Source organism: Schistocerca americana, chromosome X (assembly GCF_021461395.2).
Source record: "Schistocerca americana isolate TAMUIC-IGC-003095 chromosome X, iqSchAmer2.1, whole genome shotgun sequence".
Classification (NCBI taxonomy): Eukaryota; Metazoa; Arthropoda; class Insecta; order Orthoptera; family Acrididae; genus Schistocerca; species Schistocerca americana.
In genome coordinates this window covers 513215213-513234630 of record NC_060130.1, presented here as the reverse complement: position 1 = coordinate 513234630, position 19418 = coordinate 513215213, and the positions used below count along the sequence as shown (strand labels likewise).

Below are 19418 nucleotides of genomic sequence, written 5' to 3'. Positions count from 1 at the left end.
GTTATATAAAAGGGACTGCTTACATCATGCTTGTCTGCCCCTTTCTGGAGTACTGCTGTGTGGAGTGGGTTCTGCGTGAGATGGGACTGGCGGAGAACATCAGCAAGTTCAAAGAAAAGCAGCTCATTTTGAATTGTCACAAGACAAGGGAGAGTGTAACGTGGACATGATATGTTAATTGGGCTGGCAATCATTAAAACAAAGGTTTTCTTCTGTTGTGGCACAATCTTCTCATGAACTTTCAATCACCAACTTTCTCCTCCGATTGTGGAAATATTCTGTTGGTGCCCACCAACATAAGAGGAAATGATCATCATAATAAAATAAGAGAAATCAGAGCTCACACAAAAAGATTACAGTGCTCATTTTTCCCGTGTGCTGTTTGATAGTGGAACAATAGAGAAATACCTTGAAAGTGGCTTGCTGAAGCCTCTGCCAGGAACTCGATTCTGAATTGCAGTGTGATCACGCAGATGTAGACAAAGTCCTGTAATACTGCTGTTAAGATAATGACATACATACACTGCTAGAGGGAACAACTGTATGCACAATACAGTTTATCATAGTAAAACAAAGTTAAACAAAATATACTAGAAAAAGAATTTTAGTAGTTTAACTTACAGTAGTACCTTATATTGATAATTAAGATCACTTTCCCGCAGTCTTGACCATGTTACACCTTATAATGGGTACTGACTAGTAGCAAGTATGTTGCTGTTGTTGTTGTCGTCTTCTTCTTCTTCTTCTTCTTCTTCTTCTTCATCTTCAGTCCAGAGACTGGTTTGATGTAGCTCCCCATGCTACTCTATCCTGTGCAAGCTTCTTCATCTCCCAGTACCTACTGCAACAACATCCTTCTGAATCTGTTTAGTGTATTGATCTCTTGGTCTCCCTCTATGATTTTTACCCTCCATGCTGCCCTCCAATACTAAATTGGTGATCCCTTGATGCCTCAGAATATGCCCTACCAACCGATCCCTTCTTCTGGTCAAGTTGTGCCACAAACTCCTCTTCTCCCCTATTCTATTTAATACCTCCTCATTAGTTATGTGATCTACCCATCTAATCTTCAGTATTCTTCTGTAGCACCACATATCGGAAGCTTCTATTTTCTTCTTGTCTAAACTATTTATCGTCCATGTTTCACTTCCGTACATGGCTACACTCCATACAAATAATTTCAGAAACGACTTCCTGACATTTAAATCTATACTCGATGTTAACAAATTTTTCTTCTTCAGAAACTCTTTCCTTGCCATTGCCAGTCTACATTTTGAATCCTCTCTACTTCGACCATCATCAGTTATTTTGCTCCCCAAATAGTAAAACTCATTTACTACTATAAGCATCTCATTTCCTAATCTAATGCCCACAGCATCACCCAATTTAATTTGACTACATTCCATTACCCTCGTTTTGCTTTTGTTGATGTTCATCTTATATCCTTCTTTAAGGACACTGTCCATTCTATTCAGCTGCTCTTCCAGGTCCTTTGCTGTCTCTGACAGAATTACAATGTCATCGGCGAACCTCAAAGTTTTTATTTCTTCTCCATGGATTTTAATTCCTACTCTGAACCTTTCTATTGTTTCCTTTACTGCTTGCTCAATATACAGATTGAATAACATCGGGGAGAGGCTACAACCCTCTCTCACTCCCTTCCCAACCACTGCTTCCCTTTCATGCCCCTCGACTCATATCTGCCATCTGGTTTCTGTACAAATTGTAAATAGCCTTTCGCTCCCTGTATTTTACCCCTGCCACCTCCAGAATTTGAAAGAGAATATTACAGTCAACACCGTCAAAAGCTTTCTCTAAGTCTACAAATGCTTTCAAATTCTGAAGGTGGCAGGGGTAAAGTACAGGGAGCGAAAGGCTATTTACAATTTGTGCAGAAAGCAGATGGCAGTTATAAGTCGAGGGTCATGAAAGGGAACCAGTGGTTGGGAAGGGAGTGAGACAGGGTTGTAGCCTCTCCCCGATGCTATTCAATCTGTATATTGAGCAAGCAGTAAAGGAAACAAAACAAAAGTTCAGAGTAAGCATTAAAATCCATGGAGAAGAAATAAAACTTTGAGGTTCGCCGATGACATTGTAATTCTATCAGAGACAGCAAAGGACTTGGAAGAGCAGTTGAACGGAATGGACAGTGTCTTAAAAGGAGGATATAAGATGAACATAAAAAAAGCAGAGGCATTTTTCATGAAATCTCAAAACTATTTCATCATTCAAAGCAAAACTAAATCACTTTCCTAAATCTAGATCAGAGCCTGGGTATAGTTTTGTCTCCAATGACTAGTAATGCTGGATGTAAGTAGAAAAGTGATTAAAACGTAAAACATTATCACAATGACTACAGTAAAACTCACCAGTAAGCATGCTCTCATTTACAATGCAACTGCCACTCAACAAGATGGCATCACAGGACATCAAGCATCCATGCTGTGGAATTATGATCACATCACCTGGGACCAAATATTTTGAATCAACCTCCACACATTCTGTAAATCAAAAAGATGAATAAAATTCAATTGACAGTTATTCAAAATGTTTTTTTCTTTATTCACGTATCTAAAGCACATGATACGTCATGGATTTTTCCTGCTTCACTTTGCAAGCTAGACACTAGTCACAATTTCCTGCCTGTTTCACCTGAGTACACATAGCACATATACACTCCTGGAAATTGAAATAAGAACACCGTGAATTCACTGTCCCAGGAAGGGGAAACTTTATTGACACATTCCTGGGGTCAGATACATCACATGATCACACTGACAGAACCACAGGCACATAGACACAGGCAACAGAGCATGCACAATGTCGGCACTAGTACAGTGTATATCCACCTTTCGCAGCAATGCAGGCTGCTATTCTCCCATGGAGACGATCGTAGAGATGCTGGATGTAGTCCTGTGGAACGGCTTGCCATGCCATTTCCACCTGGCGCCTCAGTTGGACCAGCGTTCGTGCTGGACGTGCAGACCGCGTGAGACGACGCTTCATCCAGTCCCAAACATGCTCAATGGGGGACAGATCCGGAGATCTTGCTGGCCAGGGTAGTTGACTTACACCTTCTAGAGCACGTTGTGTGGCACGGGATACATGCGGACGTGCATTGTCCTGTTGGAACAGCAAGTTCCCTTGCCGGTCTAGGAATGGTAGAACGATGGGTTCGATGACGGTTTGGATGTACCGTGCACTATTCAGTGTCCCCTCGACGATCACCAGTGGTGTACGGCCAGTGTAGGAGATCGCTCCCCACACCATGATGCCGGGTGTTGGCCCTGTGTGCCTCGGTCGTATGCAGTCCTGATTGTGGCGCTCACCTGCACGGCGCCAAACACGCATACGACCATCATTGGCACCAAGGCAGAAGCGACTCTCATCGCTGAAGACGACACGTCTCCATTCGTCCCTCCATTCACGCCTGTCGCGACACCACTGGAGGCGGGCTGCACGATGTTGGGGCGTGAGCGGAAGACGGCCTAACGGTGTGCGGGACCGTAGCCCAGCTTCATGGAGACGGTTGCGAATGGTTCTCGCCGATACCCCAGGAGCAACAGTGTCCCTAATTTGCTGGGAAGTGGCGGTGCGGTCCCCTACGGCACTGCGTAAGATCCTACGGTCTTGGCGTGCATCCGTGCGTCGCTGCGGTCCGGTCCCAGGTCGACGGGCACGTGCACCTTCCGCCGACCACTGGCGACAACATCGATGTACTGTGGAGACCTCACGCCCCACGTGTTGAGCAATTCGGCGGTACGTCCACCCGGCCTCCCGCATGCCCACTATATGCCCTCGCTCAAAGTCCGTCAACTGCACATACGGTTCACGTCCACGCTGTCGCGGCATGCTACCAGTGTTAAAGACTGCGATGGAGCTCCGTATGCCACGGCAAACTAGCTGACACTGACGGTGGCGGTGCACAAATGCTGCGCAGCTAGCGCCATTCGACGGCCAACACCGCGGTTCCTGGTGTGTCCGCTGTGCCGTGCGTGTGATCATTGCTTGTACAGCCCTCTCGCAGTGTCCGGAGCAAGTATGGTGGGTCTGACACACCGGTGTCAATGTGTTCTTTTTTCCATTTCCAGGAGTGTAGTTATCCATCACTGTCAATAATTTGAGAGAAATAATGTCACATTTTTAGATAACATATTACCAGAATGTCATGTTACTCAATCTGGCAACATTTTCACAATAAAAGGCATCTTTATCTGAGCGTATTAATTATAAAAACAATCTGTAAGTTACACAGGCCTTCAGTTCCAATGTGTCTATGTCTTTATTCTACTTTCTTCTAACTCAGTTGTTACTACCTATCCCTATTTGGATCTATCTTAACTCCTGTATCACTCTACTATTTGCCCCAAATACTTCACTTTTTCATTCATGATTTTCATTTTTTCCCATGCAGGCATCTTCCCAGAGAGTCGTGTGGCAAAAGAAGAGTGTGGGAGGAAGCCTTCAGTCATATCTGCCTGTACTTACAGACGGTGTGCCAGTATGACACTGACACACTCTGAGCCCAAGCACACTGGGACTTGCTCACATTGAACTGGAAACAACCTCACCAGAAGTGCAAACACACCTAATCAAATAGTTAACAGCCTTGCAGGTAACTATACATTCCTGGCTCATGTAGGCAAACCGAAGTACCTGATCCACATATACCATACTGACAACAGCTTACTGAATGTTATGCAATACATCACTAACATCTCCAAATTTTAGTTACACGCTAACTGTAGTAACAACTGAGTCTCCTTCATGTCCAAATCTTATGACTGCAGTCTGTTTTCTGTACAAGTTATAAATAATAATTCACTCTCAGTATCTTTATCCTAGCTACCTTCAGAATTTCAAATAGTATCTTCCAGTCAGTATTGTCAAAAGCATTATCTAACTCTAAAAATGACATAAATGTAGGTTTGCCTTTCATCCACCTATCTTTTCAGATAAGTGGCGGGGTTAGTATTGCCCCTCACGTTGCCTCTGAAGTTTCTCCAGAACCCGAATTGATCTTCTCCACCTTTTTCCATTTTTCTGCAAATAATTCTCGTCAATGTTTTGCAATCATCACTTATTAACTTGGTAAAATTATTACAGTCTTCCTTAGAAATAGGAAGGAACAAACAAATGAGAGAATGAAGGAGGATCAAGGTAAAATGTCCTATCGACAATGAAGTGATTAGAGATGGTGCATGAGCTCAAGGCATGGGAAGGATAGGGAAGGAATTGCCTGTGTCCTTTTGAAAGGAATGATCCTGTCACTTGCCTTGAGTGACACAGGGAAACCATGGAAGAGAAAAATCTCCATAAAGTACTCAAAATGGTCTTCTTATGATAATGTGAAACTTAACATGTCTGCTACATATAACACACATTAATCAATCTTCCACACATCATTAAGTGATAGAATCCCTCAAGCATCCACAAAAGCTTCCAGAAATTAATGGGTATAATTTAGTAGTGAACACTCCTCATGTAACTAAAAATCAACAATGGGTTTACTGTATACCACATTCAAAATGCTCAGGTTTTAGGGAATGTGGTGACTATGCATGATTTTTTTAGTGCCTTAAAACTGACAGTTTTGTTTGTCAACAAAATCTTTCAATGGGTCTCATGTCAGTCATATGAAGATTACACCAATCATGGCAAACATTGCAACTTACATCCATTTGGATTGCTTACTGTATACGAGCCTTGGTGTCTCTCTACAATTATTACCTCCCCACACTTACTTCCATCGTTAAGTACACAATTTGTTGATGCTGCAGGATGTGTCCTATCAACTGATCCCTTCTTTTGGCCAAGTTGTGCCATAAATTATTTTTTCCCTCAATTTGATTCAGCACCTCCCTCTTTCTTACCCATGTGATCTTCAACATTCTTCTATAGAATTACATTTTTTTCCCCAGTCCACAATGTCATATGCTCATTTCCATTTTCAAAAGCTGCTATCTTCTTCTTGTCTGAACTGCCTATTGCCCACATTTCACTTACACACAAGGCTACATTCCAGACAAATATCTTAAGAAAAGACTTCATAATACTTCAATTTATATTGCATGTTGACAAATTCCCGTTTTTCAGAAACAAATCTGAATCAACAATTTTTTAATTCGATGTTACACATTTCTTACCAGAATTCAGCAGATTTTGTAAAAAGTGGTGCAGGTATATAATACTAGTTAATATCAGCAGTGTAACATTTTGAAAAAGTAGGAGGGAAGTGCATCAAAAGTAATGCCTAAGTGTACTGTTTCAGTGGACATTTGGCCCCATTAGCTGTTGTTTAAACAGAACACAAAGTAAAACTGCACTGTTACAGCAGCCCCGGCCATCACTTTCAGCAAATATTAGGGCCATTTTTGTAAAGATTTCACTCAAAACTTTGACAAGAGGCCTACCACTGTCATCCTCTGTTCACAAGCAAATGCAGCTGAAAAAGGATAGGTAGATACGAGCGTTGGAACTGAAATAGTGGTATCTATTTATTCACAACCGATACAAAAAAGTTACATGTTTGCACCTGTTACTGTCCTTCAAAGTAGTCACCAGTGTTGTGTAGAACCCGTTGCCAGGTATGTGGAAGGTATAGTAATACTGTTAGCAGAGCCTGTTCTGTTGATTGTGCAAATGATGCGGTCTACTGCCTGTCGAATCTCTGGAACAGTTCTGAAGTGAATGCCATGAAGTGGTTCCTTCCTCTTTGGAATCAAATCAAGGTCACAAGGACTTAAGTCCGGGGAGTATGGTGGATGGTACAGTACTTCCCAGTCCCATCGACCGAACAGAGCAGCTACAGCCTGTGCTGTATGCGCCCACACACTGTTGTACAAAACGATGGGTGGATTGTGTAGAAAGTGTCGCCGCTCCTTTCACAAAGCTGGTCGCAGGTGATGCTCCAAAAATGAACAGTAATACAACTTAAGTCCTTGTGACTGATTTGATTCCGAAGATGAAGAAACCACTTCGTGGCATTCGCTTCAGATCTGTTCCAGAGATTCGACAGGCAGTAGACCGCTCCATTCGTACCATCAACAGAACAGGCACTGCTACTGGTATACTACGCCTTCCACATCACTGGCAATGGGTTCTACACAATACTGGTGACTACTTTGAAGGACAGTAACAGGTGCAAATATGCAACTCTTTTTGTATCGGTTGTGAATAAATAGTTGCCACTGAGTTCCAACCCTCGTACAAACATTTTATATGTATTAACTAGTAAATTTATAGCAAATGGGGTGAGCAGTACTGTTGTGCAGTGTTTGTTAAGCTCTACTGTTGAGCAACATATTTCATTGTGGTCACAAGCGGAGGTATGCTTATCCACATGGAGACACCATCTCCACTTCTAATTGGTTGACTATAGTGACAGCCATAGCCAATTGCAGTCCAAGTTTGTAGTCTGGGCAGACATGTTCACTGTTCAGGGTGGTTAGTATTGATTCAGTCCTATCAAACTGTTATTTTATAACTTTTAAGAGTTGGTTGGTGAACACCGATAAGAGCCATGGGGAAGTGTGTTAGTTGCTCAGGATATTGATCATTATTATTGATAATAAGCATTACAATTAATGAGTTCAAGTTCATGACTTGCATTCTGATTAGACTGACGAACCAGTTCTTCATGTGGAATGTTGAGCAATTGTAAATGACTACATTATGAACAGTGTTGCGGCAAGAATTGCAACACTGAATAAATTAATGGCATCCCTTAAAAAGACACTCTTCACTAGAAAGTAGACTCGCATGTATCTCATAACAGTTTCGGTGCCAAACCATAAACAGAATCATGACCGCACATGACCTTCTGCGAGAGGGACATCGTCTTTAGAAGATGCAAGGTGGGCAAAACAGAACTCTGCGAAGTCTACCTGATACTGCACACATCCGAATGCAACTCTCACTGCATAGTTACAAAAGAGGTGTAGGACATGGCATCTCTTGCGGGGATGAATCTGAGTGGCTATGAATGTTATGGATTGCATCCAAAGTGATAAACAGTGAATTGGCACTACCAGTGACTTTGTGATTTTGATCAACTGAACAGTGACTTTCATTGGTAAAAGAAACAGAGCACAAGATAAGGGTGAACTGTGAATTTTAAAATACTGACCACATGTGAATCTCTAGATAAGGAGCTTGAAGTAACACTGATGATTGATTATAGCTGTTGCTCAAAATCATGCAACAGTACTGATCAGTGATAGGAATTATTTTGGTAATGTACACAACACAAGTGGCAATGAATGCTATGTACTGTGATATTGATGCAATATAAAACACTAACATCAAGAAAAGAAGACAGAGATTTTGTGTTATGATGCAACGCACTGAGGAGGACATATGTGTCGAGAGGCTGCCAGAAGTGGAGAGTGGTCACCGCATTCTCTGCAGCCTCCGTCGTAACAGCTTGTGGGGCAGCCTATACGGAAAGGGAAAGTCACTGGCCCAGCTGATGAACAAGAGATGACCCTCACCTCGATAACAGGCAACTTGTCTTTATAAAATCTTTTGGTAGACTGATGTTTGTCTCTGTTAAGGCTCAGGGTAGCAATAGCTTGGCAGAGTGCAGCACAGTCTGTAAATTTAGATTAGCAAATAGTGAGCACAAGTTGTATTAATTATTGACAGTAACATTTACAAACATGAATAACAAGAGAGGAAAGATGGTTGTTCTCAGGAATAGGATAGTACATTACTTTCAAGGGGGACATGAAGGTGATGAGCATCCATCTGGGTTACATAATGAAAGTTCAGTGTTGCTGCAAGATACTTGTGATGTCATAGAAGTTTGGCAGAGGTACATTCATTCACATGATGATCATGGGTCAGATGTAGTGGCACCAAATGTAAGTCACCACACCCATTCAGCAAACACTATAGCTGTTCATCTAATAGTGAATCATCAAGTGAAAGTACGGTAAAGATATGTTCACGAGGTTTCTCAAGGAATCTCAGAAAAATCTTGAAAAATCATTTAACATTCATTTGAAGAAACTAAAATTTAAAATTTCCATTAAAGAAACTAAAATTTCCATTGGAAAAAAGAAGAAAAAGAAATTGCTAATGAAGTATTTAAGAAATGAATAAAATCCACTTGGGAAAAATTATAATCAAAAAGATGAGTTTTGCTTAGAAACTTCAGTCTTACTTAAGGAGTATAAAGAAAGGATAAGTAGAAGCACACATGAGCTCCACATTACTTGCCCAGAATCTAATGCTGTACAGTTAGCTAACGATCAAAAAGAAACTAATATGTGTTGTAAAGTGACTAATAAGCAGCAAGATTTAAAGGCTCAAACTGATATGGATAAGAAGATAGAGATGGTTAAAAATACATGCACTGAGAATGCAGCTGAACATTTAGAACTGAAGGAATGGCAGTAAGTATGGGGTAAAGTTAGAGTCGGTGGCTCCGTATGCCACTCAGGTTGAAGCAGAAATAAAGCAAAGGTTATAATCTTGACATGAGCATGAAAGATAGTAGGATAAAAATAAAAACTACGTGATATCTGACAATCAGTATTTAACAGTGTGTAAATATCATAGTTTCTCTATCAGAGGGACACCCAATTACATTAAAACAACAATCTGAAGAAATATTTCCTATTCAGTGGGACAATAAAAAAAAGATTAGTTGTGTGACTAGTGCACAAGAAGGGGAAGCACTATCCAGGGGAATGAGGTAGAATCACAATGCAACACATACGACCAATTCATAGGACTGTTAACAAATGAGTATTGGTCCAGCGGCATGCAAAACTGTCAGAAGAGACCTGATTTGAAGTTCAAATTATCACAAACATTGGGAACAAAAGTTATAAAGAGGTCTTCCAAACATATTTGGAAAAGAATTTGCATTTAGACAATATACTGAAAGAGTGACTTGATTTCAATCATTATTAAGTTACAAGTTAACCAGAATGCCAAAGACAGATGTTAGTGGAATGTACAGGCTTTGGATCATTTATATGCTTTAGCAGGCAAAAGTCAGAATTTAGAAGGTTGGTGCAGAAAATGGTGGAAAGGAAATGACACATAAAGATGGGCTGAAATGCTGCCACCGAGATTTACACAACACCAGCGCCAAATGATATGCATCAGGAATGCAAGGAGTGTTGCAGTATGAAAAGTAGGGTTCATGTAATTACTCTCATAATCGTCCGAGATGAAGAAAAGGTGGATTTAATAGTGGAAGAGTAAATTATTATGGGAAGTCTAGGGATAACCATAGCAATGGAAATTATGAACAAGAGACTTCATCTACGAGAAACTCACTGGTTGTTTAAGATTCGATAATGAACTAGAGAGACCAAAGGACCACAAAAGCTAAACTTTTTGGAATATGATACCAGGGATAGTATTAAAGTGGTGCTGATGGTTCGGGGGGGGGGGGGGGGGGGGGGAATTGACAGACAGACCAGTGAGCATTACTCTGGGTGCAAGGGCAATTAATAAAATTATATGGCCACAAACAGATTGACTGGAGGTCCCGGAAGACCTAATACAGAAATTTAATGATATTTTACTAAGATACCATCAGTGACCAAGCAGCTCGTTAGAATGAAATTACAATGAAATGAACACTCTTAGCTGCTTACAGGCGTTGACATACGTCAACGGGGACAGATGAAAATGTGTGCCCCATCCGGGACTCGAACCCGGGATGTCCTGCTTACATGGCAGACGCTCTATCCATCTGAGCCACCGAGGACACAGAGGATAGTGCGACTGCAGGGATTTATCTCTGGCATGCCTCCCACGAAACCCACATTTGCAACATATTGTCCCGCACTACATTCGTAGTGCCCCTGCCCATTATACTCATTACTCGCGGCGCGTTGCTGATTCCCGGACATGTCTGAAAGAACAGATACCATCTTAGTAAAATATATAGTTAAGGCTCACCGGCCACTTGACCATCTTCTTCTTCTGTGCGAATGCACAAACAGTGCCCGAACTCTTACGGGAATCGGAAACGCGCAGCGAGTAATGAGTATAATGGGTGAGGGCACTACGAATGTAGTGCGGGACAATACGTTGAGAATGTGGGTTTCGTGGGAGGCGTGCCAGAGATAAATCCCTGCAGGCACGCTATCTTCTGTGTCCTCGGTGGCTCAGATGGACAGAGCATCTGCCATGTAAGCAGGACATCCCGGGTTCGAGTCCTGGGCGGGACACACATTTTCATCTGTCCCCGTTGACATATGTCAACGCCTGTAAGCAGCTAAGGGTGTTCATTTCATTGTAATTTCAATTTAATGATAATTGGGTAATGTCTAGCACAGATATAACAGATAGCTTTTGGCAAGTGCATTTACCTAAAGAGTGTGGAAGATAGCCTTCATTTATGGTAGTCAAGGTTACCAATTCAAAGAACTTCTGTTTGCAAGATTTCCAGATACAGGAAATTAAGCACACAGTTAATGGATTGGTGGTACCATTTGATTTTTTATTTGAAGACATCTACTGCAGCATTTATTTTCATGTTAGATAAAGCACTGGAGATGACTTACTAGCTAAGGTAACTGTCTATGCAGACAATATATTGCTACCAACAAAAAACTGGCATGAACATAATAAAATATTGGAAGAAGTTTTAGTGGCAATTGCAGCAGATGGCATCAGAGTAATTTTTGAAAAACCAGAGTTTGAAAGAAAGGAAATTAAATTCCTAGGACACATTATTTCAACTAACAACGTAAGGGCAAATCCTGACGAAAATCAAGCTATAAAGAACTTTCCTGAACCAAAAACAAAAGGCAAATAAAAGGATTTCTTGGTCTATGCTGATTTTATTGTAAATTTGCAACAAATCAAGTATTTAATGCCAAGGCATTTTTAGACTTAACAAAAAAGAAAGCAGTTTGGGTATGGATCAGCCAGTGCAGTAAGGAATCTGAGGACATTTAGGAAGAGTTATGCAAAACTATTACACTGTTACACCCTGATATATCACAAGGTTTTTGTTTCATTGCAAACATGTCCGAATATGGGACTGGTTCACGATAGTTTCAGATAACAGGACAAGAAAGGGAAAGCAATCAGTTTTGTGAGCATAATAATAAACAAGTGGGAACAAAATTATTCTGTTACAGGAAAGGAAACTTTGACAACAGTAGGGCCATTTCAAACGTTCAGATACTTCTATGTATACAGAATACAGAGCCATAGCTTTCTTGTCAGACTGCAAGTTAATGCATGGAAGACTCAGAAGATTCTTCTTCTTCCTGGCTCTACAGTCCTTGATGGGCCTTGGTCTGCTCTAAGACATCATTCTATTTAGCCCTGTCCATTGTCTTGTTGTGTCTTCATCCTCAGGCACAAATAATTTTTAAATCATCTTGTATGTCATCGAAGTATTGCAGTCTTGGTCTTCTCCCACTTCTTTGTGCTGCTGGGTATTGCAGCAGTGCTATTTTCATTGGGTTCTCATGTTCCACGTGAAAAACATGGCCAACCATTTCAGGTAGTTTATTTTAATGAACTTTACGATTTCAAGATCTTCATATAATCTGTAAAGCTCAAAATTGTACCATCTACATCATATTACATCTTCATTAGTCACCCAATAGCTTTGGCATAACACCTTTCATTCATTGGGACATATTACTGGCTAGTTTCTTTATTGATAGTTGAATCTCTTGCATCGAGGGCATCCAGTTATCCTTGCCTTCCATTTGTCGGTATCAGTTAGTTCCCACACATCAGCATTCTCTGACTACATTAATTCCTTGAAGTACTCTGCCCAATGATGGCACACTCCTTCCTGTGATGCTATCAGTTCACCATTTCTTTTTTTTCTCTACACTGTGTTGCTTTTGGCTGAAATTCCTTTCTATGGTTATTGATCTCTCTGCAGAAATTCCTGCTTTCATTAGTGTTACTCAGTGATTCAATGCCCTGCAACTGTCTTTCAAAAAGGCTTCTCTTCTTTGATTTCAGAATCCGCTTTTCTGCACGCCTTTTTTTCCTACAAACATTCTTGTTGTTCTGAGCTGCATTTTTTATACGCTTCATTCTTTGTTCTTGTTGCCTCCTCACACTCTTCTTCATACCATTTTATACCATTCATTCCTTATGGCCAGTTGTTCCATAGCAATCACTTCCTCTGCAGTAGCCTGTATTTCATTTATGATTTTACTCCATTGCTCATTTAAGTTATGAGTATAGTTCTGCAGGATTTCTGTTAATTATTTTCCAAATTAATAGATACATGTTCAGCCTTCCTTGGGTCATTACATTCTGATATATTATACTTATTTTGCCCTTCTCCTTTAACTTTATATGCTTTTGAAATTCTCCCTCTAATTTCTGCTATGAGGAGGTAATGACCAGAATTCATCTTAGCGCCTATGAAACTATTGCAGGCTAGTATGTCAGAGGCATGCCTGGTAGCTATTAATATGATCAGTTTGATTCCTAGTAATGTTGTCTGGTGACACACAGATCAAAATATGTATATTCTTACATTGAAACCACATGCCAGAAGAAACTGTCATGTTAAGTGATGCTGCAAAATTTATCAGGGTTCAAACGAGTTACTGATGAGAAAAATATGAGTTTATGCAAGTGAAAGTCACTTAGCTTCTCCTACTCAACTGTCTCTGAACTTCAAGTTGGTGAACCATGGGAACCTTAGAAACCCGTGAAAGATTGGGTACCCAACTCAGTGGGAAACAGAGGTGAAGGCAGACGAGAGTGGGAAAATTGTCCTCTGAAGAATAGAGGGTTCAATTACAGGCGGATAAGTCATACCTGGGGAAAAAGTTTTATTGTGAAAACTGAAGGAAATACAGGTGGATGAACCCTAAGGCAAAGACATGGCAATGTAACAAGGAATATGAGAATTGTATTGTGGAATGTACAGACATTATATAGAATTGGAGCCATTGGAAAAATGGCTGAAATAGCGAAACATACAACATGGCCTTGCAAGAAATAAGATGCACTGGACAGGATACCTTCCAGAAACAGCAGTGTACTATGTACTACAGTGGCCACAACACTGAATACATATTTGGTGTGGGATTTATAGTCAATCAAAGCACTGAACAACTTGTGACAGGTTTAAAGCAATAATTCCAAGGATATGTTGTATGTAAATAAAGGGGAAATCCTTTAACTACTGTCTCCCAAATGCACATGCCCCTACTGAGGAGAAGATAGAAGAAGAGAAGATGATCTATGAGGAACTGGAGCAAGCTTATCAACAGTGGATAAAAAATAACATAAAAATGGTGATAGGAGATATTAATGCTAAGGTAGGGCAGGAGCAGGTCTTTTCCCCTACCACTGGTAGATACAATCCCCATAAAGAGAGTAATAACAATGGACTCCATTTATTAAATTTTGCAGCCTTTATGAAATAATGTGTATGTTCATAAAAACTGAGTCGTCCTTTATGTGGAAAAATGGGGGGAGATGAGCGCGCGTGTGGGCGCGCTCACGCGTGTGCGCGCATGTGCATGTTTGCAATTCTCAATACTGTTGGCAATGAATTACTGTTTGCTACAGGATACATAACAGTGTTCATTTTTTTATGAGAAGCACTATCTCACAAAGATAATTTATAAACTCTGTTGAAGTGTTATTTGAAAACTGAGCCATCGGATTCAAGACATGTACATATGAGGATTTGTTTCCAAGATAAATCAAAAGTTAGCTTCAAGATACATTAATGTAATGATTATGTCTAAAGTACTGAATACCTTTGTACACATATCCACAGATTTTCAGCAATGTGAGCCATTTTCAAGCAATAAGATGCACACCTTAAGATTTTGGCTGTAGTTTTCATGTTCTGGGAATGACTAAACAATAGATCAGGGTTCATTTCGTATTTGCCTACAATTTTTTCCACAAGCACCCATCACGCATTTTCACCCATGGCAATGCTTTGTGTATGTGGAAAGTGTGAAACTGCATCACGGTCCATACAACGTATTAAACTATAGGTCCCCATATGACTGATTTTGAGGGCTAACTGATGGCAGTAGTTCACCTGGAATACAACCATATTCAATAAAGCATTGTGGCATTCAAATCAACATTCAAGTTTCCACCTCAAACAAGTCAAAATGAACGTAAAATAGTTTGTTTGATGAACAATGTAAATTATTGTAAAATAAAAGGGAGATTAAAATATTTAAGTTTCATGAACTACCAGAGGCAAGTTTGTCTTGCAAACATAGCATACTAACAAAGTGCATTACTACCACAATTTAGTAACAACAATGAAAATATCTTTTGAAAGTAATCTCTACTCTTTTTGTAAGTCTCACATCTTAACGTAATTATTAACTATAATACAGTTTAAATTTCTGAAGATAAAGGTACCAAAGCAGATTGCTACTCATCTCACTAAGCAAGTGTCAAGCAATGAGTAAGAAGAAAAAAATTGTAATTCTAGTTTCAATGGGAGCAGACATTCTTTTCTGTATAGGAGAGAGTCCTAAACAAATTTGCAACATAGTCAAGGGTAGTCATATGGCTCCTCAAAATGATAACATATGTTTGTGCCATCTACAGTCATCCAACCCCACCAAGCTATTAAACATTCAGTATCACTGTTTTGGTTCAAACTTGTTGACAATGTTTACCTTCCTCCAAACCAGAAAACCTTTTCTCCCATCAATTTCATTTGGTCCTTTCCTGCTCAATGAGCTATCTTTCTGTACATCTCTTCCATAAATGATACACAAAAACATTCCATAAGCACAACCAAACATTCAAATCATATGCATGTCACAGGTGAGTTTTTGGCTACAATGGAAGCAGTTTGTTGTTTGTCATATCCAATCACTCATCATCCCATTGATGCACAGAACAGTACCTCAACTAAAAGTAGTGGGATGGTGTACTGAGCCACAAAATATTCTTAATTGATCATCACATTTGTTGATTCAGTTCCTTGTATATCTATGTACTTCAGCACCCAGCAGAATTAAACATCTTTCCAAGGCTTTGTAGACTTACCTGTGGGATGTATAAGCTGCACACTTTTAAGGGTACTCAAAGTGTCAGAACAGATCAGAGATATCACTGAACAAACACATCTAATCTGTTTTGACCAGAAAATATTCAGAATGCATTTATTGTTCAAGCAAATACAGACAGAAATAGTGAGCCCTCCTAAAGAAGAATGCGATCAAGATAAATGTCTGTTTTGTTCCATCACCTTTGAGAACTTTTTATTCCGCATCAGATGAATTTGTTTATTAAATAAATTCAAGGAAAATCACTTCCTGCTCACACCCACCAGTGAACAGAATCACAATCGTGATCATATAAAATTTCATACAACACTGACTTAAAACCATAAGGAGGACTATTACAGGTACATTTAAGATAAATCTGGATTTCATCAGAAAGCATGGCAGCAGGTGACTAATCTTGAGCATAGAATGATATTTTTTCCAGACTAAGTTCTACTAAGTTGTGTTTGCACAGAACTCAAACGACCTTGTTTCTTGCAGGTGATTCGAGGAAATACATCACAGGGCGAGCAACAATCAGAAACATGATTTTCAAACAGCCCAGAATTTTGTGTGTAAAGAACCATGAAGAAGTAAAATATTTGTGTGCAGTGAGTAATAAATTCTGACATAGAGACTGATATATCAAAGTTTTTATTTTTTATTGTTGCACAGTTTTGAATCTCTTGCAGACATCTGTTTTTTTAATACACCACACCTTGCCATCTGCTTTCTGTGGGGGCTTTGTATTTCTGAAACCTGAATGGCCAGTTCTTTCCTTCATCACAGCCTCACTGCATGCACTCTTTCATCTGCTGCCTGTTCCAGAAGCAGAAACTTTTAGTGTTAGGAAAATCATTTTCTTTGAAAATGTCTCACAATTATACCTGCGCTATGCTCAAGATTACTTTAGGACTGACAGCTACAAAGGCGGTTGAGGGGATAAGTTTCACTCGCGAGGCACAATACACATTCAGCCAATTTCATGAGACCCCTAGTCACAGCAACCACCCTCACACTGTTAGAATTTCTCCTGGCCTATTCAATTGGAAATTTACAGCTGACATAGAAACATATTCAAGAGAATGTAGTTTTATACAGAAGTTAGTTTGCTTTTGTAATTTAGTGCCCTAGTATTTTGATAATCTTTTCTTTCTTTCTTTTTTAACAAATCATCTGATGACTTGATAATAAGTCAAAATAATGCCATTTGTGTGACCTCAGGTTGAAATATAACATAAAAATTTCCATACACTGTCTTAAAAATTTGTTGCTACAAATGAAACTAAACTAAAACCCCAGACCAACTCTTCCAGAACTCACTGATGTCAGCTCTATGCAACTCCGTTCTGCACCTCCACGTGATTCTGCTGAAGCATCAATCCTAAAGTAATTCTAAACAGAGTAGTCATGAGGCAAGTTCAGGATTTCATATATATTTTTCTGTGTGTACTTGGTCTTTTTTTAAATTTTGGGACTTACTTCCATTTTCACATTGTAGAGTCACTTTATTTGAACAGGATTCCTCAGCAAGTTTGCTCAGTGAAATGCTTTGCTGAAAAAAAAAAAAAAAAAATCACCATTATATTATTATTATTAATGAAATACATACATAAATACATTCTACTACTACTACTACTACTACTACTACTACTACTAAAGGTGTTTTTTGGTTAGGACAATTTCTGTGATTAAAATGCAAATATTCTTATGTTCGTTAGTCACCATTAATTAAAAGTCAGTAGCAGACAATGATCAGTAAGACTATATACACTTAATTCTTTTTTTTCCTTCTAGGCTGTCTGCTCCAAAGGTACCATACATGAACAGAATGTACTTAAAAATTATATTAACTAACTGAAATTTACAAATCATGAGCAATCTATGAACATTAGATGGCTGCCCAAATGCTGCTTGTCCAAGGATTGTCATAATAAGTTTGTATTAATAGGCATTCACTGAAGGACAGTTAGTACTACATATTCGCAGCAAGTATTCTTTGCACTGCAGTCAACAATTATAATCTGAACACAACTAGAAATTTCTTGCCATATTGAATATTTTATCTGTAGATTAAACACACAAATCATGTTTACTAAAGCCTTTACAGCCAATGGCAACACTTCCCATGCTGTTAGAAGGAAAAAAAAGTGTGTTTCAAGAAAAATAAAGAAGAAATAATAATTAGATAAAATCCAGCCACAATACAGAAATATGTCAGAGTCCATTATTAATATTGGTAATGGCTTAGAACCATGACAATAACATTTTTATCTTTGGAAACATTACTGATCATTTGTTGCTTTGTGAACAGTTTAAATGGACGTTAGAACTGTATCTCATTAGCTCTAGCACAAAATAAAGATTTCAACTGCATTTAGTGACATATTAGGAGAGAAAAATATTTTTAAAAAATGTGAATAGTTGTACAGATTTACTACAATTTTTCAAAATGCATACACAATCTTTCTGCAGTGATCTTCTTTTGTTGACTCTTTAGTCTACATGGTATATAGACTTTATTGAACTAAGCCAAATACACTCACGTTCAGAAAAAAAAAAAAAAAAAAAACAGAACACCTTGAACAACTAGAGACAGCACATTCATATTCACAGGATATGTACATTAGTATGTTCTGCAGAAATGATGAGCATATGAACTATGCAGGTTCAAGGTCAATACTGATGGTGCAGCACACAACCACCTACTGATAAAATGCGCCTGGGCTCTCGTTCTTGCTGTAAACTGAAGGTAATGGATCAGTGTGACTTGAGAAGATGTGCAAGATACCTTGCAGACATACAAACGAACTTTACCATCAAATCAATGAGTTTGAAAGAGAGCGCATTATTGTTGTGAGAGAATGTGATGCATCCCTCAGGGAAACTGCTGCTCATGGGGACTAAGTATTTCAGTAGTGGAAAGGGTGTGTGCAGAATGGTTCACAGAAGGCTATAGAACATGACGAGATGGGTCAGATCACACCACCCAGACCATCCCCCATGGAGAGAGACAGCTCTTCCGATTGACATTGCAGGGCAGATCTGTGCCCTCCTCAGCTCTGATGCAACAGTGGAACAGTGTAACACATCATACACTATCAGGGGTAACAGTCTGTCATTGTTTATTACAGCATGGGTTGTGTGTGCTTCGCCCACTTCTCCATCTACCTTTGACGAACGTGCAGAAACATACTAGACAGTAGTGGTGTATGGAACGATGTCACTGGGGACAGGAATGGCATCAAATCGTGTGCCAGATGAACTCAGGTTTTGTTTGAATATGATGGCCACATCTTGGTTTGTCGCAGACAGGGATGCAGCGTCGCAGTGACTGCATATGCACAAGACAAAGCGCCAACTCAAGGCCTTATAGTGTGGGGTGCTATTGGGTATGACCACAAATCAGAGGGGGTGTGTGTCCAG

The 19418-nt window shown here is 39.6% G+C and overlaps 1 protein-coding gene across 1 annotated transcript in view; it reads right to left on the bottom strand.

Moving 5' to 3' along the window:
* Positions 1-19418, bottom strand: part of LOC124556611 (polyamine-transporting ATPase 13A3-like) — a 281733-nt gene that overhangs the window by 169295 nt on the left and 93020 nt on the right. The window contains exons 4-5 of the mRNA XM_047130578.1: positions 17475-17547; positions 2370-2501 (exon numbers count right to left, since the gene is read on the bottom strand). Of these exons, the coding sequence (XP_046986534.1) occupies positions 2370-2501; positions 17475-17547 (205 nt within the window). The remainder of the gene's footprint in view (positions 1-2369; positions 2502-17474; positions 17548-19418) is intronic.